The 23,437-nt window shown below is 38.3% G+C and overlaps 2 protein-coding genes across 6 annotated transcripts in view; one reads left to right on the top strand and one right to left on the bottom strand.

The window, feature by feature from the left end:
- The window catches only part of PDE5A (phosphodiesterase 5A), a 135,616-nt gene that overhangs the window by 93,906 nt on the left and 18,273 nt on the right, over nucleotides 1–23,437 (bottom strand). The gene's annotated exons all lie outside the window — the stretch shown is intronic.
- The window catches only part of LOC310899529 (uncharacterized protein), a 68,295-nt gene continuing 50,324 nt past the window's right edge, over nucleotides 5,467–23,437 (top strand). The window contains exon 1 of one of the 2 annotated variants that reach the window (XR_014584361.1): nucleotides 5,467–16,738. Coding sequence is in view for 1 of the 2 variants with exons in the window: in XM_083835980.1 (XP_083692106.1) it covers nucleotides 17,505–17,523 (19 nt within the window). In the remaining variant the exon portion in view is untranslated. Of the gene's footprint in view, nucleotides 16,739–16,860; nucleotides 17,524–23,437 lie in introns of those variants that run through there. The other variant, XM_083835980.1, reaches the window with a different exon arrangement.

The raw sequence follows: 23,437 nt of genomic DNA, 5'->3' as shown, positions 1-23,437 counted from the left end.
TGTTCATGTTGCATATTCCCTTGGTCTATCTTGCAAAAATCATTAGGGCCTGACTTTTCCACAGAAAGGAATGCAGAATGCTGTCTTCTTGTAAGTTTGTGATTCATGCCTCCTGTCAAGGCTACCAAACCAGTAAAAACACTGGAATGTAAAAAAAATAAGCATGATTATGTATTTCAGGAAAACAATTTTCTCAAGAATGTTTCTGGAACAAATCTTCAGTGTTAGCTATTTCTAGTTCATATATCAGCGACAGAGTGCCTACTGGCACCAACTTGTACTATGCAACTGTCCCACAGGACAATGCTTTGCTTTAGTGTGTTTAAGGTGTCTTTTTTTGGTTTCTTATAGCAGCAAATCTTTTAGCAGCTCATTACTTAATGGAAACTAAACAAAGCTTCTTCCAGGAAAGAAAATGTTGATCTCTGTCATCCCACAGTGAACTTCTTTTCTTAAATACATAACACATTCTTTTGGAAAAATATCTTCACTTTAATTGAGATGCTGTAAGCTCTAAAGACAAGAATATGTCCTCATTCATCCATCTTGCACAGATAAAATTTCAAAGCTTTCTAGGGAAAAGAAAAGGAATTGCAGAAGACACTTTTTTTTTTTTGGGGGGGGGGGGGAGGGTATAGAAATTTACCTGTATGATATAGACAGACTTTTGTCTGTCATACTCATTAAAAATAGCAACCTTCACAACTGAAGATCTCCGGGGTAGACCCTCATACATTAGGGCACTGACAGACCTGCTTTTTTCTCTACTAACATATATTTCTTCAGGTGTTTTTCAACTTTTATGGAAACTCAGTCTGCTTTCTATTGTCAAGACAGCACACAGCTAGCAGATTTCTTCATCTGAGTGTTAAAGTGACTACAGATTAGCATCTATAGCTATGTCTGTATCTGCCAGAGGGGCTTTTTCACAGACCTTCCTTCCCACTAGAACTGCCGTTGAAGCACCTGTATTAGTCATCCAAAAAAAAAATTAGGACAGTGTGTGTCAGCCACAGTCAGACATGGCTTTGGCAGCTGATAACTTAATCATAGGTTTTAAAAAATATATAATAATGGCACTGATCTGTGGTCATGAATATCGTATACTTTATGTACAATTTGAAATCATTTAGAGCAACACTGGATCAGAAGGAATGATCTGTTTTGGATTTTGCTGTTTCTGTCATTTCCAAAGATGTCGGGGATCCATACTGGAGGTGTACTTCCACATTGGCTTTTGCTTAGGCTTTTGCAAAAAAATTTACCAGTCTTTTTGTGGGAAAATGTTTCTGCACAGAGTTGAGTAACCATGAAGCATAATGCTCTGAGTCTCATGGAAGCAGTGAGTAAAGGAGAATGGTAAGCTATTTTGCAGATGTATTTTGGAAATATGCTTTCAAAATGTTTGTCCTTTCAAAACATGAAATTAAAACATTTTCTGTGGAAACAGAACAGTCATTACTGTTCTGAGTTTCCACTGTAAGAAGCCATTGTTCTTCATTGTCCTTACTATATCAATGAGTTATTCGCACTGGAAAAGTCTTCATCTGGTGGAAAAGAAACTATTCCTGAAATCAGTGAACTCAGTGTTTAACTGCCAAATCAAGTTCATTGCTCCTGTTTTTCCTCCCATTTAACCCATAGTTCCTGAAAGTAATACAGTTCCCAGAAATAAATTTAGAGAACCTAAAATTGAAAACAGATCCCTTGCATTTTCTTTTCAGGATAATTGCATATTTTGTGTTTATGGAATAGCTACTATCTGAATGTATAATATATAGCAAAATACTGCTTAGTCTTTATACCAGATTTATATTTAGGTCTTTTTTACTTTAAACACTTGTGATTTATACAAATATAACAAAACAGGACACAATATTGTCTACACCAAAGAGCCTATGTTTTTGAAATAAGTGACTAAATCAAGCAGTTAGATAATGCACAAGGTCTGCTATCCAAAGTCTGCTGTATTCCATTCTGAAGTTCTGCACTGGTTCATGGATTAAATTCAGATAACTTGAAGATAATTTTCTCAGAACCTCTAGCAACTGTTTGTTATTTTTTAGATGAAACAGTTTTCTTTTTTAAATATTACCACCATACATGCACAAGGTTTCTCTGGAGGCTATGTAAATAATTGATGACATTTTTGTTAACGCTTTTTTTCATTGGTTTAACACTGATAGGTTTTGAGTTCATTAGATTTAAACAAAACATTAAAATTCATTCTGTGTTTATGTGTAACATGTGAGATGGGCAGAAAATAAACTAATGTTAATTTTGGTTATATGGAATGATAAAGTTACATAAACATAAGAAAATCATAGAGACATGAATAGGAGGACAAGCATTCAGCACACAAGTACTATGTCATAAAATTTCCCCCAAAACTCAAAGGATCTGATCTCTTTTCTATAATTTGTCTGCAACATCATTCATGAAGTTCTTATTACTGCTTATACCATATTATCGTTGGAAAAATCTTATGGGTAAAGGGCCAGAAATAAACTCTTTGAGATGAGTAGCTCTACATTATAATTCATGCATAGTTTGTTTTTTTTTTTAATCTATATATATATATTCTTAATTCATATTCCTTCTATTCCTTCCTTTTTTTCTCCCTTGGCTTTCTTGTCCATCTTGTTGGTTCTTTGGCCCTCTTGCCAATTTACTACACCAAAACAAACATCTACATGTAAGGTTTTTGCCAGTTGGACTATGTGTAGTGCATCATTGCAAGATCACTCTTATCACACAAAAATGGGTGAAACTTACATAGATTTCCTGCCTGGTCCTAGCAACTGGTAAGACCTAGGTCCATTATTTCATGCTTACGTAGCTCTTTTGTATTGTATGTACCTGGCTTACTGGGAATCTTAGAATCATTCCATAACATATGACATAGGATTATCATAATGGAGTTGTGGGCTTTTTTGCTTTATGGTGAACTGTTTTGGATTTGTTTCAAAAGGGACTTCGAATCCTGATCAGGCACAGGTATTGTCACTTAATCTTTCTTAGTTTTATTGATCTGAGTATGATTCCACAAAGTTCAGGAAGATGTCTTTGGTCCAGAGGTCTTACAAAAAGAAACAGACAGAGATAGCCCCAGCAGAATAACTGTTCAAATTATCCAAAGGGAAAGCCATTTTTCATGGATCTTTCAATATTTTTTCCTGATCTCTACAATGCCTTCATATAATTTCTGGTATTTACTTTAATAATAATACAAGTGATCAAGCTCCACGAGAAAAACATGGTTTAATAAAATATGGGCATAGAACGCTTTTCACTATCACAAATAGCTTTGTTAATTGTGAAGTTAAGTAGCTGAATGCCTGATAGATGGTTTTGAAGGACAAACTGGCAGAAATGTATACCTATATACTAGAAGATGCCTTACCAGAGAGAATAGAAACAACTGGTAAAGAGTAACAAGTGAATATTACTACAGAAAGAAATCCTCATCTGTGCTTCAACATCTTTGATTCAAGCCCACTCTTAAAAATAAGGTTATCAAACTGCTCGTATTTCAGTGCTTCATCATCTCTATAAAAATTCCAGACACTGGCATTTCGTAAAATGGATAAACAATTTGTTATATAGTATCTACACTGTTCTACAATCCTCACCATTTTGCTAGTACATTGTCACACTTAAAGTCCATGATTGCCTCATTTTCAAGCTTCAGGAAATCTGTTGATAGGTCTACAAGAGTTCCCCATTGATCAGGCAATAAAATGCGCACAAAGAGACTATGACAGATTAATATTGAAATATCAAAAGAATGATTACTTTCCTCTGGATGAGGAATGCATTTTGCTTTTCCCTATACTGTCCTTCCACAACATATTTTTCATCAGAATACGCGTAAACTGGATATAGAAACAATGATATTTAGATATCGTACTATGGAGAAATGCTGCTTAGAGCTATGATCTAAATGTTCCAATTATCATTGCATTGAAAAAAACAAGTCAGACTAGTCCAAGGCAAATAATATGAGGAGAATATGATCAACATTCAGTACTATGGGGGTGAAGACACAGTGCAGCCTTTGTTGTATTCTCTGGCTCTCTGAAGGACTTTGCCTGCAACATGTCCTCCCCTAGCACTGTACTGCATTACTGTGCTGCCAGTCAGTGCCCAGGAAGAACTGCGGAAACTCAGGTGATCACTCTCTGTTCTGTCACATTTCCTGGCAATGGCCAAAATTGGAGAAATTTAATTAAATCTCTAGAATGCCAGTTGAAAATTAATAAAAGCAGCTCACTGTTATGTTATGCTTTTTATCTTTTTTCAGGTCTTTGCCAGACTTTAAAACTAGAGATCACTTAGATGCAGCAGTAGAAAAGACAGAGAAACTACAGTGAGAGTAGGGAGACCAAGTTTACTGTGGAAAGCCAAGGCAATAGGTAGCAAGCTTCCTCCTACATACTCTTCAATCACCAAGCGTGTGCCAGGCATCTGGCCTCAGCAGCTCTCCCACTTTCTGAAAACAGCCATAAATACTAAAACCAGGTCTTATAATTTAAGCTCCAGCTTCCTTCTCATATCCTGACATAAAGAAGGAAGAAAGCAAAAGGGGGAAAGAAAAGCATCATAAGAAATGGGGGAGTTAGAAGGGGGAAAAAGACTGCTGCATAAGCTATTTCTCGGTAAGACTGGCTTAGCTCAACCCTTGGTCCCAAAAGTATCTTCAACAACTCTAGAATCATAAACCCCCTAGTTCTGGTTAGTGGGTGAATATTTTATTCTCACATTCCCCAATTTTCAGGCCTTATGGCTTCTCAAGGGCATTGTAATGTATCAAAATTCATCTCTATGTAAACATGCATGTGACTGGCTGGCTGTGACTGTGGCCCTGTCTAGATTTGTAGAAAAACAGGGGAGCAACCCAAGGTGCCAGGTTACTCTTCTCACCTTCTTTAGGCATGTCACTCATCCACTTTAATAATAAATACATTTAGGGTAAGTGTCATGAAAGTGACACTACATAAACAGCAAAAGTTTTGATTCCAATTATTTTCAATTTTCTGTTTACTGTAAAAACAGGCCTTCTTTAATAGATAATCAAAGTATAACTAATCCTGTACTCAAATTTAATTTCATTGCAGAATTCTGTAGGTTTGTACTAGTTTAAATATTAAATTTCTACCTCAACAGTTTCTTCACACAAGCTGGGCCAGATGTCCATCTGGTATAAATTAACATTGCTCTGTTGATGCTACTAGAGACAGGAAGATTTCTATCAAGCTGTGGTCAGTTCCTGTATGATTAAACATATATTATGTCGTGCATTTGGGTATAAAATGCTGTTGAATCAGGATTGATTTTCAACCAGTCTGTACTTTATTTGCCCTGTATGTTGTAATGATTACAGAAGGTGTAAAGCACTGAGCAGTCAGGCCTGTGTAACAGTGAATTATATTCAGTGGGACTCAGGGAAAAAAAAAGTGAGGGTGCCTGTCACAGAGTGCTCTGAAGGTATATAGAAGGGAGATTAGAAAGGCAAATAGATTGCTGAGGAATTGAGGGACCTATTATTTAGTGTTTACGATGAGAACTAGTGAGGATTTAATGAAAATGTCAAGTAGTTCATTAAAAATACATACAAAGGAGCTGTTTTTCCTATTGTCATCGCCACTGGATGTTGTGGAAGTCAAAAATAGAAATGGGCTCATAAAGCATTAAAAAATGCAATGAGGGTAGCAATATCAGTGGGTACAAGGTATGATGAGCTGGATGCAAACTGTACATCAAGAGGTCTCCAGTTCACTAATTGCTCCCAGTAAAGATGGACCCTTACAAGGGGAAGCGCATGTGATATGCATCTGCAGATTTTTTTCCTCCTCTCCTAAGTATGTGTGACCAGATGTGTGTTTGGATGTGCTATTGGGCCAGCTGACCTGTGTTGGGGCACTGTACAATTGTTTTCACAGCCTGTTTTTATGCCATTCGTGATGCGTATTTTATTGGTAGAGGTATATATATCGATGCAAATGCATCAGAATATGATCCAGTGGAGCAGATCTTTGGCTGATATTATTGCAATTGCATTGGTTTCAACAGCGCAGTGCTGGCACATAACAGCTGGGGAACTGGCTCATGAGAAGCCCATCTGTTCCAGGCCTTAGCCACCAATGTGCTATTTGGTTACATGCTGGTGTAGTACTGTGAAAGTTAATGCAATTATAGAAATATAATATTGGAACAATGCAGTCATGAATGGCAACTGTTATGGATTATGCTTTGGTTTTTATTGTAAGCTCAACTAAAATATGCCTTAGCTTTCAATGTTCTGTTATTAATGCTATTGAAGCATGAAAAGTAATGTGAAACTCAACAGATTGTCTGAAGCAGAGAGAAAATTATGATTTAAGCTGGAACAAGTCATGAATAATGAAAACTAAAGAATGTTGTTTTGTCCCCTCTTCTGTGAGGCTTTTAAAGTAAACACTTATTGCAAATGTCTAATATACATTGAACTTATTAGAATGAAAAGTCTGATGCATTGGGCCACATAATTTAATGCAGGGTTATACACTAAAAAGTCCTAGTCCTACATATCATAAATTACAGTAAGTTAATTCATGTATATTATTGCAAGCATGCTATTCTCAAAAGAGATTATCTATGATATAGTTTGTCCCTATGGAAGTTTGTTTATGACGTTCTATTCCTCTTGAGCATGAGAAGAAAAAGGTCAAATAGTGAATATTATTGTATTAAGACAAGTAGTCTTTTCAACATTATTATTTTCCATTTTTTATTAGTCTGCATTTCCAGTTTAGGCCTTTTAATATGCTACTGTCAATATCTGTAATAATCCCACTGTCGGAAGAAAAATCTGGGAATGCAACAACTAGACCTGAGGCCTGTGCATAGAAATACTACTGTGGAATTAGGATTGATAAATTATTTTGTATTTTATGGCTGCTGACCTGAATTCTATGGACAATCTAACTAAGATGTTGGTGGGCTTAAAAAGTATGTAATAATTTTCATAATTTTGTCAGTGCTTCAGTGTAGGATTCCTTGACATTTAAGCTTTGTGTGAAGTACACAGTGCAGAGAAACATCCAAATTACCAAATACTTTTATAGGCATTTCACACATTTTTGTTCTTCACATGTAACAATTCATAGTTTCTGTAATAGGTATGGGAATTCTTAAGCAAGAGTCTATCTACAAATAATTTTCCCACTGTATCAACGTTCTTTGCATTTTCTAACTATATGTATGTCCTATATAATATGTATGAAATCATTATTTCTTACCTACCCATGTAGCTTATTTCCCAGAAATATACATGATTTAGACAAATTCCCATATATGTTTAGTAAACTTATTTACTAAACAACAAATTGTCAGAAAGTAATTCTGTAATAAAAAAGGTCTGCACGAAGATAATAATACCTGATTAGTCCTTCTTTTCCCTTCAATAAGTGAAAACGATTTCTGTTTCAGATAAATTTGTTCAAGATAAAGAAGAAAAATTTCACATGCTACCTAATGGAGCTGCCAAAGAGTGAAAGAATAGGAAAATTTCTTCATGCATTGGCTATGATGGCTGTGCTAGAACCCTTGTGTGAGGCACTGAAAAATGTATGAATGAAATAAGATTTCTTTAACTCATAGAAGATTATATGCGTATCTTTTTTTCTTCTTCTTTTGTCAGCAGTAGAACTGGGTTTTTCTTTGGTCTAACCAAAGTACTGGATTGCACCCAATTGCAATATGCAGTTGCAAGGCACCAGGACAGTTGTAGGAGGAACAATGAAGAGGAACCTCCATATTTATCATCTCCACTGTACAAAGATTTTCGTTGTAGAAGGTGCCAGTCTAGGGCTTTAGAGCAATCAGAAGTAGAGGATTAGAAATATTTTCAAATAAGTACCTTGTGCACCAAAAAAATATGTGCAGGGCAATGAAATTATTAAACAGACCAAGACTGATTTTTCAAATAGTTTTTACCTGAAAAAGATTGCCCTAACAGACTGGTTAAAAGGTTTTAAACCAGTTTTGAAAGTTTTTTTTTTTTTTTAAATTTAGAAGGTATAGTTGTGAATTTGAAACTATGCTTCAGATGAAATTTAACCATATTCACTTAATACTTCAGTGTCACTAAGTGTCTCTAAGTGTGATCAGTTGGCCAAAATTTCAATTATTTACAGAGATCTACTAAAACTGTTTAAAAACTTGTTTACTTGATACTAATTTCTATTGATCAGCTTTCATAGAATCACAGAATATCCCAAGTTGGAAGGGACCCTCAGGGACCATCAAATCCAACTCCTGGCTCCATACAGGACCACCCAAAAATCAAACCCTATGTCTGAGAGCATTGTCCAAATGCTTCTTGAACTCTGGCAGGCACAGTGCGGTGACCACTGCCCTGAGGAGCCTGTCCCAGTGCCCGACCACCCTCTGGGTGCAGAACCTTTCCCTAACCCCCAGCCTGACCCTCCCCTGTCCCAGCTCCATGCCGTTCCCTCGGGTCCTGTCGCTGTCCCCAGAGAGCAGAGCTCAGCGCCTGCCCCTCCGCTCCCCTCGTGAGGGAGCTGCAGGCCGCCATGAGGCCTCCCCTCAGCCTGCTCTGCTCGGGGCTGAACAAACCAAGGGGCCTCAGCTGCTCCTCACACATCTTCCCCTCCAGACCCTTCACCATCTTTGTAGCCCTCCTTTGGACGCTCTCAAATAGTTTTATGTCCTTATATTACGGCACCATGTTATATACTCAGTGGATATAAATAGGCAGAAGTCAACTGAGACCCTGACCCTATAATTTTTAGTGATGATCTAGAGCAGTGATTTCAATCCACATCATACAGAGAAAATCTTTGTTTAAGGCTCAGTTCAGAGGGATTTTCAAAGCACCCTGGAAGTGGAGAATATTACTGTAAAATGTGGCACAACTGTGCATAGAAATTGACAGATTTGTTGAGATCTGATTTATGATAAATTCTGAAGCAAGGAAAGTTTCACAGATTACTGGATTTTAAGAAAATGTCATGCAAAGTCTACAGTCTGCATCCTTCCACTGGTTTCATGCACACAGCACCAGCCTTCTGAGGTCCTTTCAGGGCACCATTAATCTATTTCATTAAGCAATCTCTGGCAACAGTTCTAGTCTAAGCTCTTCCTTTGAAATAATTAAATATAGTTTTAACAAATAAATATTTTAAAACTATTAATATTAAATATTTAAAAACTCTCTAAAATGCTTTTAAAAATGTTCTGTCTGTCCCTCTTTTTTATGTGTAATGATTTTCTGGACCTTGATTTAATCTTTTCATGTTTTTTATTAAACAATACCTACTTACCCTTCCTTTCTTGTTTTTCAGAGAGTTTCTGCTGCCATCACACATGAAGGGTTCCCCTAGCAACACAAAAACACACTTTTCCTTGGAGCTGCATCTCTGCAGTCTAAAGCACTTAAATCATGACCTTTAGCTGCAGCTTGTTTTGAGATTAATTAAAAGCATTTAAAATAATAATCACAAAGTATCACATTCTTTGATCTGCAGAAAGCTGAACTAAATGTTTGTATTTTACACTCGTGTAAGGACTCCAGATCTTGATCTTTCTACTCCCAGATTAGCAATGAAATTCTTGTATACTGGGTTTATATAATATCCATTAAAATGGAATTAGGTCCCTGTTTTGGACTTTACATTGAGCTTTGTTAAATCCTGTCTTTACTGAGTTTGGCAGTATGTGGATAGAAGAAAGTTTTGTCTAAGGACTACCAATTGCAATGAAATCTGTTTATACAGTTTTGTATTTATTCTCTGTCATAATATGTCAGCTCTTCCAGAGTTATTACACCCTCCATAAATGGAAGGACGCATGTATGCACACACTTCAATTTTCTGAAGTTCACCCAAGCCTAACTACAATGAAATATAACGAATAAAATGACTTGACCTTCAAGATCTGTGTAACTTGCTGTTTACCCTTTCCAATGGCAGAGCTTGAATGCCTGTGCTAAACAATTTTTGGGACATTTACCTCTTTCCCCCTTAATGGAATAAATTCTTTAGAAAAATATCTCATCAGACTGAGTTTACCTTAAAGAATTAAAACTTCAATGAGAGTACAAATAGGGAAATGTAGTTTTTCTTCATTATTTTAAATTCCTGAAAAGTACCTTCTCAAAACATTTCCAGCAAAACAATAAAAGCCCACAACTTTGTAAAAAGAGATCTTAACAGGAGAACATCACTGTGTTTGTGCTGCTCTGCAATGTGACTCTTTAAATCATGGTCTTTCATTGCCTTTCATCACTCTCCTTCATTCTTCCTGACATACCATGTTATTTATTTACAATAATCTATGCATATCCTAGCCTTTCATTATTTTTGAGCCGTTAAAACTTCAGTACCAGCTTTGGCAAGATTCTTCAGACCAAATTTCAAACCACTGATTTTCAGTCTCAAACCCAGTAGCTTAAAGTAATAAGCAATACCTGTTTGCAAAACTTTCCATGACAGGGAAAGGCACTAACTTGAAGAACTAAGAACTGCTCCTTTTTTTTTTTTTTTTTTTTTTTTTTTTTTTCCTCTTTAGTCTTGTCTGGTGTTACCAGGCAGTAAGTATTCAAAGCTCTGGGTATAAATAGTCTCTGATTTACTGCCATAGTGAGGCTGAAAGTGAGTTTTTTACAAGACAAATGTAAAACCATCCAATATGGTTAACTTCTACCTTTGGTCCCTTCCTGCAGGTAAGCCCAGTGCATTCAAGGCCATCTGATGAAAAAAACTCCCAATCTTACACAAAGCTCTTTCAAATTTAGGAAAGTTACCTGTGCCTGAGAGACGATACACGTGGACAGACCCTGTTGTAGATCAGTATTCTTCTTCAAAGTTCATGTTCAAAGATTTTATTTGCAAGCTTATGTGCTGAAAGCAAAATAACTCTTGGTTCTATTTTAAATGGTTATACAGGGAGGATATCTGCAAAAGCAGTACTTTCATCTTTTGTTTAAAATGATGGTTTATTTACACAGCGGATGAATTGAACAGACTTAGAGTGCTGTCGAAAGCTTTGGAAATAAACTATGGAAATCCTTTCTGTAAGAAAGCTCAGTCCTTTCAATGAGGAAAGAGATAAGATATACAACTGAGAAACAAGACAGAGAAAATTACAAAATTAAGTTCTATAAGTAACTGTTGAATGACTGTAAATAACAAAACTCAATAAATAAAGACCACATACATGCCACTGAAAATTGTAAGTGATAAATAGATCTTCTCTTTTGGTAGCATTTAGCCAGTAAATAGCCCTTGTTTTTCTGCAATATAGTATTTAATTTTAGCATTAAAAAGTGCAACTGATAACAGAGAACTTTTTCTTAAAAGAAATAGAAAACATATGGTTTTGTTTTAGCTTTCTGTAACAACTTTTTTTTCTACAAACTTGAACATAACAGTCTGAATTTAGAGAAAAATCATTACTTTTGGAAAAAAATCTCTTTGAGAACTCTTTCTGGAACATAGATTTAGGATTGAGGAGTCAGTAGAAATAATTGAAAATATCAACTCATCTATGACAAATATTACTATTAAATCTGAAATCAATTTCTGTTTACCATCCCTCAGACTCCACAGTGAATGTTCTTGTAACTTTGTTAAAAAAGGATGAATGACTACATTTGGAATAGCTGTGGAAAAGTACAACCTTTTGTTGTACTTAAAAATAAATAGATAACAATTTACCATGGAATGGAGACAGGAAAAATTAAAGTGGAGGTTTCTAATATTAGTTTACCCATTCTGCTCAACAGGCAAATGGCATTTCCAGTGTGATTTGATTTGTTATAGATATTTCCCCAAACTGTCCCTTCCACAACACGGACAGTATTGCAGCTGTGCAAAGCAACTTGTGTGGGGGACCAACCTGGCCATTCACAGTGTGGATTTAACTCAGCCAGCTCAATTTTAACTTGTCACCGGTTAGTGTTGTTTTTGTATAGGTAGAGCTGATTATGTCTGATTTATTATTTTCTTTAACTAATATTAATCTATACAAATGATGGGTCATTGGCTCTAAAAATAGATCTACTTTTGCTCGTGGACTTTTAAGTCTTTTATGATGCCTGAATCTGATGATGCTTTACAATATTATGCAACTATTGAAGCAGGCCATTTTGTCTCTAAAAGAATAAACTGTGGTGGAACGCAGTCCAAGAAAGTTTCCAGGAGAGGAAGCAAAAAACTTGCTGTTTATTCATAGCCAGATGTACTTATCTGTTTCTGTCTGTTTGCATTAGTCCTGGCTCAGCTTTCTTCTAGTTTGCGGTTTGCAAGTATGAAAGAATATTATGACATGCTGTATCCCAATGGTCCCATGTAAATAATTATGAGGAAAGGAGAGGTAGATGAAGTTACAAACAAACTTTACAATTTAGCGGATATTCTGAAATTTCATACCCAGAAAAAACATGGCATACTGATTAATATGTGTCACTGCTTTCATTCATAGTGCTAAATTTCTGGTGCGTATAACAGGGGATTGCTGCAAGTGGTTCCCAGCTGGAAATGAGGGATTATATCCTGGTGGACAGTATGAATGAATGAATGGTTTAGAAAGAACAGAAGATGCAATTCCAGTTGGTCATTGTGAAAAGAAAGGGTGAAAGGCTACAATTAAAGACCAAATTATGCAGGATTTCCTAGCTGTACAATAAATACTTTGCGTAATGAACTAGTAGAGAATTTCAAGCTTTGAATTAGGATCTCTGAAAGGTACCAGAGAGATAAATGGCCAAGCAGCACTGATTTTTAGACGTGAACAGGCTTTTTACCTTCCTGTATTATTCTGGAGTAGAAGCAGCTCCAATCATGAGTGGAACGCCAACATGTAATTACAGCCACATTATATGACAGAGACTTTCAGTGCAGGCTAAAAGGGACAATAAACTCTGAACACATCTGGCAAATTTGTGCAGGCAGCCTCTATAAAACCCTTTCTTCATAATACCTGAGGGGTATTTGGATTCATGCTTCCCACACCACTGTGATGTGAAGAACTACCATTCTGTAGATGAGAGATCTGAGCACAGCAGAAGTTAATGAAGAGGCCAGTCTACTGTGAACAGAAAAGGGCCCATGAATATCTGGGAACTTTGGAAACTTAGAGCCTGAAGGTGAGGAGCAATTCTCACAGACTGACCTGGGAATGTGATAGCAATCTTGTAATATTCAGTATTTTAATCACAAAGTATTTCCACTGAAATAAACTGAGACCCAGAGTATGATCAGGAGGAAGACTCCTTTATTCAGCAGATTTCAAAAGTGATTATGTTTATGTTTGACTGAATTATTTATCCACCTCTGGAAACACAGGGAAGAAAGGGAAAGAGCTCATCAAATAATGTGTCTGACTGAATTCAGTGAATTTTTCATTGAAGTCAGGAACATTTGGGTCATGTTCTTACAATCCATTTTCCTCCAGAATTGCTTCTTGGGCCTAACATTGCTGAAACTGAAATTGTTTAATGACAGGAAGAAGAGAGAAAAATCTCTTAACAGATCTCAGAGTTTCACCTACCAGTTTTTGCAGGGACCAGATCAGCTGCAAATGAAGGAAGAATTGAAGTCAAAGGGAAGAAATACTTTCTGTCCTTGCAGAGGCCAGTTTCTATGTGAACCTTCAAGACTGCAGATGCCCATAGTGACACTGGGGTGGTATTTACCCTGCACTGAGGAGATGAAAATTTCAGTCAAGTGATTTGGCCCTAGTGCTGAATTTAATCAGCAGTGTATCAAGCACCTATACATGCAGGCCTGTCTGACTTTGATTACAGATACTTAACAAATTTGAATATTGGACCAAAACTTTGACAATGATCAGATGAGGTGCCCAGAGCTACAAAGGAATTAGTAATACGAGTAGAGATTACCATACCCTGACTATCAAGGTCTGTCCCACTGGCACAAGGTTCAAGACCCCTGTAATTACTGAACACAGTGGGCAATGAGATCAACTGTTCTTCCTGCCCCCTCTCTCTGCATGGCCCTGCCTCCCTCAGATGGCAGCTCTTCAGGAGATGTAAATGAGTGCACTGATGATATTAGAGGAGCTTTGGCTGATTTCACAAGGTAAGAATGTAGTCCCAAACTGATTAAGGTGTTCTTACCATTTCATGCAAGAGCTGTGTTCTTTACAATTTAGTACATCACAACTGGTGAACTATAAAATGTTTTTGCTCAGGAGAATCAGAGTTCAATTTTACACATTTGGAAAGATAATAATTAAAAATATCACACACTGATTGCATTGCAACAGCATGAAAAACATAATATTGAAGGGGCCAGCTGGACATATTATGAGAATCTTTCAGTGCAGGTTAGCTGGGTAATGTTAAATAGAGTGTATTTTGATGATAATAGGAAATTACAAAACTGCTGATCATCAGGCAGAAGTAAAAAAAATATTAATCTTTAAAGCCTGCATATAGTAACTCAAGTGTATTTAAATAACTCTGAGATAAATTATCTCCATACTGAAAAAGGAACCAAAGTATCCCCAGAACATACCCAGACTTCATTTACCATGCCTCCAAACAAACCTTTTTCTCTGTGCACAGCTATGTAGCTGCACAAATTCATGATAATAGTGTCATTAATCTTTCCTTCAGTGATCTCTACCACTCAGCTTTTACACATTCAAAACCTGGGTCAAATTTGACCTGGCAAGCTTGTCCTTGAATACTACCATTTACAAAGTCCAAGTTTAAAAAAAAAATATAAAAAATCCACATATTATCAGAACTGCTGCATTTTATCAAATAACTGCCACCAGCTCTTGCCTGAAATAGTTCATTTGCAAAGCTGTTGCCACTGAACTGTGGAAACCGACCATCAGTCAAAGGCTTGTTTTGCTCTTTTTTTATAGCGATAGCAAATGAACTGCAGATGGAGCGCTGTTTATACTTTCCCATCATCTCTGGAGTGCCGGGAACTGTTGCTGTGGTGTCATTACATTAAAGCAGGATACAGAGAGAGCAGCAACACTGGAAATATTTATTAACTGGGATAGGGTCAGTTTGACTTGTACTATAGGAAGAACATCATGGTGCTTGAAATGGAAATCTGAGCTTGTTTTTCACCTTAAACCTGTAAAGGGAAATACTGCACGGACAAAAAATAAGTTTAGTGATCAAACAGAAAATAGGGAGAATCCATTCTTAGATTCTTATATGGCTTCATGTCAGAAGGTGCTTTTGTTTGTTTTGCATGCATATCTGAAATCTCTGTTATCAAAATACTGACCTTTTTGGCTATGACAGATGAGCTCTGTCAGGTTAAGGCTACCTTTCCTTTCTCAGGTGCCTACCCCACCTTCCTGCAGAAGTTACATTGCAAGAGTTACAGAAGTGAATAACTGTGGTTAAATCTGCCAAGCTGCAAACTACAGAAGCTACAGGATTGGCATGTGTTTGCCACAAGGCAATCACCTCTGGCAAAGAGATGAATGAACAGCTGAGACTAGTAATGCTCAGCATATTATGGCTAAATCTATCAGTGCCATCCATCACAGCCTTTAGAGACAGGGATAGCAGATGTAGATTCAAACATGTGACCTTCTGTTATTCTTACTGTTTATTACAGGAGTACAACTGTCCAACAAAGTATTGTGATTGGCATTAAACAGAAAAGTTTCTGGCCTTTACAGAGGAGTAGACAGTGAGGAGAAAGCAGAACTAAAAAGGCTGGTGCAGCAAACCAAACCGTCCAACCAGCCAGAAGTGTGTAGCAACTGCTCGTGTCAGCACAGTGTCTCTGTTGGTATCAAGGCAGAAATGACCTTTTGGCAGAAATTCGCAGGAAGCAAGTGCAATGGCTTTGGATTTGGGGAGCTTGTTTTTTAGTGTTGTATTGATAAGGTGTAATTGGTTTTGTGCCTTATCATAAAGTTTGATCCCAGGTGCTGCACATGAAGCAGGGTGTTTTTGTCTTGCATATGATATTGCAGCATCTCTACTACTCTGTTGGTTCTCTAGCACTGTATAGTAAATGCAGAGAAGGCATCGTGAACTCATACTTAATTGAACTGCACATATAAAGTGGTGACCTTTGCTTGATGGATAACATTGCAGTAGGCTCACATTGAGGTTTCTCTGCAACTTTTACAATTAGTAGTACAAAACACTTGCTGGACAATAAGGAAGTTATGTTGTAAAGAAATGTTTTACTGGCTAAGCAGACAAAGTTCCTTTTGTGATACCATAACCTTGATTTTTTTTTTCTTTATCATTGCTTGTGCACTTCCTAGCTTTCTGTTATCAGGACTTTACAATAACTGTCTTAGTTACTGATGTGACTTACAGAGCTTCTACTGCAAGTGCAGATTAATGGATAAAGCCTGGTATAAAAAGTGAGAAAGACTATGATTAATCTCTTGAATTAATGCTACCTTGCTTCATGCACAACAAATACCACCTGGCTTAAACTGCTACTTCCACATTCTCCAAAGAGAGGCGTCCCCTCATGATGCAGATCCAGGATAGACAGTTCCTCACAAACCAATTTAGAGCCCTGGCTTAAATTACTGGGCAGAGTGGATTAGTACTGGCTGTGAAGATACCTACCAGGTTTATGTAATTTAGATTAAGTGTAAAGCTGATCTCTCTCTAGCACTAGGATTAGTAAACCTGCAGTGAAATAGCTGGGATAGTTACTTTGATCTCAGAGCATGGTGTCTAATGCCTAATCTGTAACTCTATGTTTGGGTAAGGGTGCTGCTTGTTTTGTCCCTGAGCTACTGTAACCAGCCCTGTGCGTTGTATGTGATCTCTGAAAACAGAAAGCATTGTGGAAAGGCCTAATCCCAGGTGGGAAGTTAGGCCTAGTCTAGGATGAACTGCTAAAAAACACCGAAGCTTAAGAAGATTTCCTTTCCTCTAGTGATTTTTGAGGAGCTTTATGTCTAATCTTGCTCTCCTAAACTCATGTTTCCTATGACTTTCAATTAAAGCAGGCTGTAGGAAAAATGTGGAAATAACTTTTTCATGTGGCAACCTATGTGTTGTGGACAACTGTCCTTTGTTTTTTATTTAAATAATGAATTGTCAAGGCATCTGTGCTAAACTGTCTTGCTCTGATTGTTGTGTTCAATTTCATTGCTGGCTGTAGCAACGTGCATTATTATGTGTTTAATATTCACTTAAAACTCACTTAAAGGTTTTATTACAGCATGCTTTTTAACAGCGCACTGCTTATTTCTGGAGAGGCTTTGGTCCTCTATCCTTGTTTAACTGAGGTTAAAAAAAAGTGAAATTTTAAAGATGTTGGTAGAATCTTTGAATATTTATATTGGAAGGGATTTCAGGAAGCTGTTGTGTCCAAGCCGGGCTATTGTCGACATTGGAGCAGGGTGCTTGTGGCCTTTTCCAGTCATGTTCTCAGTGCCTGAGGTTTCATAGGCCGTTTGGTGCCCCCCCCGAGGAGGAGCCAGCATGAAAAGTGCTTGGTGTGGACCCTCATCTGCCCTGGGATATGCTCACTAAAGACCCTGGTATGGCAACTAGTGACTGTGGATCTGTCAGTCTGTTTCCAAAAACCTTTTTTAGCTTGCTTGGCTTTCCTGTATTGAACGTGTGCTTTGAGCCAGAGGAAAGTAAATGTTCATTATGGCTCCATGGGGAAACAGAACAGCATAGGATATAATTTGCTAAAGGTCAGGAGAGGGAGATATGGGAGGATATTTTGGCAGCCAAATCCAATCATGAACTTGCTTTCTATTGACTTGATCTAGTTTCTTCTGCTCCTGCTTTGTCATCTTCCTTTGTTGTCACTTAGTGCCTCCTTCCCTGAATAGTGTGACTTGCATTAGTCCTTCTGACCTGAAAAAAATATAGTTTTAAGAATGTCAAAGCATATACAGGTCTTATTTTCTTCTCTCACTTTTTTTCCTTTTTCTTTACTTCAGAACTACTCATTGACTTTCCTTAGACTTGAAGAAAATGTACGTTATCCTGTCTAGTGGGTTTCTCTGATTTTACCCAGCTGTAGTTGTATGTAATTAGAGAATGCAGATAAATGCTATTGTGTGAGAAGGCTGGGAGAAAAGTTCCCCTCACAGACCAGAGTCCCATGATCAGCTCTGACCCTGAAAGTCTCTCCTACCCTGTGGTTAGAAGGAAACGATGACAAACTTCAAGTCATAGGAAGGGATGGTATAAGGATAGAGTCACTGTGGTGCAGCTACAAACCTGCACAGGGGGAGGACCAGGCTGGGTGACTTGAAAGACGTTTTTACCCTTGGGCTAGGCTCTAATTTCAGTTCTGCTAGGGTAAATTAGGCGTGACTTTACTGACATCAAAGGCTCTGGTCAAGATGATCTAGATTTATGCTCTTGAAGCTGAGGTCAAAACCACCAATTTTTCTAGGTTTGCTCAAAATGAGTGGGTGAAGTATGGTCAAACCTATGATTTTATTCTTTCCAGTGGGCACTTGCACAACTCGGTATTCACAGCTGACTTTCTGTCTTAAAGTGCCACTTTTTGACATCTGAACTGGCAATAATCAAGCTACAACTATTCAACTACTTGGTTCTGATGGGCTGGGTTGGGGGCCGGCAAGCTCACAAAATAAGAATGCAAAGAGGGTGTGAAGTGATCTTAAGAGATCTGCAAGATCTTTTAAGAGAACTTTAAGAGAGCTGTATTGGATTCTGTGGAGCAGGGGATTATGGCTATTTAAAGAAGTTTCTTCTCAGTCTTAACCAGTCATTTTCTTCTTATGCTTCCTCTTTAAGTTAGTGAGCCATAGGCAGGACAGAAATGGAAGTTTACAAAGTTAATGCCTGTGAACGTATTTTCTCTAGTGTTTTCCTGTAGGATAAAAATGTAGGCATCAGATAACTGCTAAGATACAGATCCAATTGCAGGTTGTCACGCTTGGCTAGATGTCATTCTTAAGTTGGAAGCTTTTTCACACACCAGGGATGCCTTTTCTCAAATTAGCATCTACTGTTTTTAACTTCCAGTATTTCCGTTCTTAATTATATCCCATCTTGTAGCCAGAAGGGAGGCAAGAACAGTGTCAGTGCAAGCAGCATCTGCCTCTCTATGTACACATTAATCTTTGTGTACCACGCATCTTAAATTTCTCACACAAAACATGCCTGGCTGCTGTAAGGAGCTGTGCTAAAACTTCCTGGGGTTTTCTCTTAGGGGTAATGCCCTTAAACATGTTTTATTTATGAGGAGCTTTGTATTGCTTTAGAATGGAGGAATTTCTTCAACAACGCGATAGAATAAAAAAAAAAATCTGAAATAAAAATCTAGTTGCTGGCTATACTGTTTGTTTTACGCGTTTTTGACTTTGAGAAGGAATCATTATTTCCAGACACCTTCATAAACCAGTAAAAGCTGAAGTTGCTAGTTTGGGTGTTTCCTGCACTTATATGCATTGTTGTAGTCTGGGACTGAACTGAAAAGAGTAAGATTATTATTATTATTTTTAATAAAAAATAAAACTGAAACTATTTATGCTCCTATGACTGAGGGTTGGGAGTGTTAAATATTGGTGTCCACTAGGTGGCAATGTGATGTGGCATTGTGGCTGGAGACTTAAGTGGGGGGAATACCGGAGCTGGCTGTGAGAAGCCATGGCCTGGGGCTTCTGACAGCTCTGTTTACTGGCAGGGGCTGCAGTTTCATTCAAGACCCCGTCGGCATGAATCAGTTTTGGTTCCTTGGTCTTTTGTCACTTGCTATCTGTAGTATGTGTTAAACATTCTCCATGTCTTTTAGCAAGCAACTATGTTTTGTTATTTCAGCTGTGAACCTGATAATCTGTTGAAGTGATTTCTTTTAAGAAAATACCAGTTACCTTGTGCAGCTATGCTGAGTTTGAAATGTGCTCAAGTCTGTATACACTGTATTCAGGTTTCCAGCAATAGGAAATAAGAGCAGGTGGGGTACTCAGCCTACCTAGCAAAGAGCAGGTAATAATTTAAGAATGGGTTTTGTCAGAAATATTTTCTCTCAGCCTATCCTGTGGTCGTAACCTTTACAAAGCACTTTTTAAGGGATTAAAAACAAGTCCTCCAGGATTTCTTCCCACTGAGGCAAGAAGATAACCCTGAAGAACACCAGCAGTGCTCAGCAGCAGCTGTCCCCAGTTGTGGTTTGGAGGGTTTTTTGGGCTGTAAGCACCAGCGTGCTGTCTAGCTGCTGGAGGTGGAAGCAAGTCCTGCGTGACACCTTGTGGAAATCCCTTGGGGATAATTAGCAAAGGACATAGCCAACTCTAAAATTTAGCATGGTGTGATTTTTATCCCAGGTGCCTATCATTTGATGCAGGATACCCTGCTGCAAGAAGGTGTATTTTCTAGTCAGATCCTGAGGTCAAGGGATCAGGCATCTGTGGCACAGTGGATGTGACAGGGTTAGCGGAATGTAGAAGCTTGTTGAAGATGGGGAATAATTCCACACCTTCTTTGTATGTTATAGTTTTAGTGAGATGCTTCTGGAAGCACATCAGTCTGCATTTTAAACAGGCTTTCAGACTTTTTACCTGAAGGTTATTTTTGTTTCTACTTAATCACAAGTATGGATTTGAACATTCAGAACTTTACCTCCTGTAAGGCACTTGTCAGTTTGCAAAAACAGGCCTGTAAACCTTAAGGAATAGAGGTGCCTGGAATCTGGCTCAATTTCAATATCTACATTTGAATAGCATCTTTTACCCTCTTTAACTCAACAGCTGTTTAAAGAGCTCTGATTATGAACTCTACTAGATTCTGGCGTGTTTAAAGCATCAGTCAACAAGAACTCCAGATGAATTGGTGGAAACTTTTGTGAGACCTTCAAATATAGAATCATAGAATATCCCGAGTTGGAAGGGACCCATAAGGATCATCAAGTCCAACTCCTGGCACCGCACAGGTCTACGCAAAAGTTTAGACCATGTGACTAAGTGCACAGTCCAAACGCTTCTTAAATTCAGACAGGCTTGGTGCAGTGACTGCTTCACTGGGGAGCCTGTTCCAGTGTGCAACCACCCTCTCTGTGAATCACAGAATCATCTAGGTTGAAAGAGACCTCCAAGATCACCCAGTCCAACCTCTGACCTAACACTAACAAGTCCTCCACTAAACCATATTGCTAAGCTCTACATCTAAATGTCTTTTAAAGACCTCCAGGGATGGTGACTCAACCACTTCCCTGGGCAGCCTATTCCAATGCTTAACAACACTTTCAGTAAAGAAGATCCAACCTAAACCTCCCCTGGCACAACTTTAGCCCATTCCCCCTCGTCCTGTCACCAGGCACGTGGGAGAACAGACCAACCCCCACCTCTCTACAGCCTGCTTTAAGGTACCTATAGAGAGCGATAAGGTCACCCCTGAGCCTCCTCTTCTCCAGGCTGAACAACCCCAGCTCCCTCAACCGCTCCTCATAAGACTTGTTCTCCAGACCCCTCACCAGCTTCGTTGCCCTTCTCTGGACTCACTCAAGCACCTCGACGTCCTTCTTGTAGCGAGGGGCCCAAAACTGAACACAGTACTCGAGGTGCGGCCTCACCAGAGCCGAGTACAGGGGGACAATCACATCCCTAGCCCTGCTGGCCACACTGCTGCTTATACAAGCCAGGATGCTGTTGGCCTTCTTGGCCACCTGAGCACACTGCTGGCTCATATTCAGCCAACTATTGACCAAGACTCCCAGGTCCTTCTCTGCCAGGCAGCTTTCCAGCCACTCATCTCCCAGCCTGTAGCGCTGCTTGGGGTTGTTGTGGCCCAGGTGCAGGACCCAGCACTTGGCCTTGTTGAACCTCATACAGTTGGCCTCAGCCCATCGCTCCAGCCTATCCAGATCCTCCTGCAGAGCCTTCCTGCCCTCGAGCAGACCGACACACGCACCTAACTTGGTGTCGTGAAGAACCTCTTCCTGATGTCCAGCCTAAACTTCCCTTGCCTCAGCTTCCTAGCCTCTTCCTTTCAAATATATTTTTACATTAAAAAGCAAAAAAAAAAAAAACCTTACAATGCAATCTCCCCTTTAATATAGCAATAAAAATTACTTTGCAGTTTGCCAGTTAAAAGATCTGTCACTAATGAAACTTCTATGGAATTTTATTCTTGTTTTCTGACCCTAAAAACTAAGGCAGGTGTTAAGAAATCCATATTTATGCATGGGCTAAGAATCTTTATTTGCATACAGTGAGGCATTGCTCAGTTGTTTCATGAGTGGTAAAATACTATTTCACCAGCAATGAAATGTTCACCAGCATTTCTTTACAAGAAACAGCTGCTTCTGCCACAGCCCCAGCTACTGTGGTTGTGTTCCTCATGTCAGTTGCCACAGCCAGTTCCTAACAGGGCAATCTGAGTCAACAAAAAATTAGGCAAGCATGTTCTGCATTTGGCTAACCTTCTGCTGAGGTGTAATTGTTGGCAGTATGTACGGCAAACGCCTGTTACAAAACTTATATTAAAAAGGAAGCTGCTGTTGCAGAGTCGAACACTACAAGCATAAAACAGCAGGACAGATTTAGCTTCTTCCCCATGCCTATTATGGTATCAGTCTTTTGCTATGTGATCAGTCCCTACAGTTTTCTCCTATGCTTTCTGCTTTTTGCAGGAAACAGAAGTGTATTCTGCTACAGCTCTGACTAAAATCACCTTGAAATAATGTCATTTTTATTAGCATCCTTTCTCATGTGTGCTCAGGTTTAGCTTCAGTCATCATCTTTGCATGCACACAAATATAGTTTGGTAAGATGATGTGTTCTAAGAGATAAAGATGAAAAAACTCTTCACGAAGAAGTAGTTCAGAAAAGGTAGAGTTAGAGGCCAGAAAAGGACATGGTAACAGTGAAAAGATCGAGTTTCGTATAATAAGAAGCAGTCCCAGTATGCACATTGCCTAGCCAAGGTAAACAGCACAATATGTTACTGTATAAACAGAATCATAAAATATATGATCCTCTAATCTTAAGGTGGCATCAGTTCTGTTGTAATTACCTTTATTATGGATAGGAAAACCTAGTGTGCTTCCAATTCCCACAGAGGCATGGTAACTTCTAATCGCTGGAAAACAAATAAAATTCTGCAGAACTTCATAAGCATGCTTAAGTTCCTATTTAGCTATGGCTTGGGAGGTGTTTAAGGAGAAGAGCAGTTTATTTAAAGCATCTGGACCTCACTAAGAAGCTGCCTTTTGCTTTTTGTTTTTTTAACTTGTTACTGCATTTGTGCAGCTGGGCTGATAGAGAGGACAATACATTGCTTAGTCAGAAAATAAATTTCTACATCAGCCTAAATTTAAATGTTTTCTCTGCGTTTTGCTTTAAGTAATGGAAGAACTTGCAAGAAGTGATAGCATTTTCACTTGTTACTTGAAGTATAACTTTTAACGTCTCAAAAAGGAATTACATTTTACAGCTATAGAAGGCTTCATTTTTTAATACTTTTTGT

The sequence above is a fragment of the Anser anser genome (genome assembly GCF_964211835.1).
Source record: "Anser anser genome assembly, chromosome: 4".
NCBI classification, from domain to species: domain Eukaryota; kingdom Metazoa; phylum Chordata; class Aves; order Anseriformes; family Anatidae; genus Anser; species Anser anser.
The sequence above is the reverse complement of the archived record's forward strand: the minus strand, read 5'-3'. Positions and strand labels throughout refer to the sequence as shown.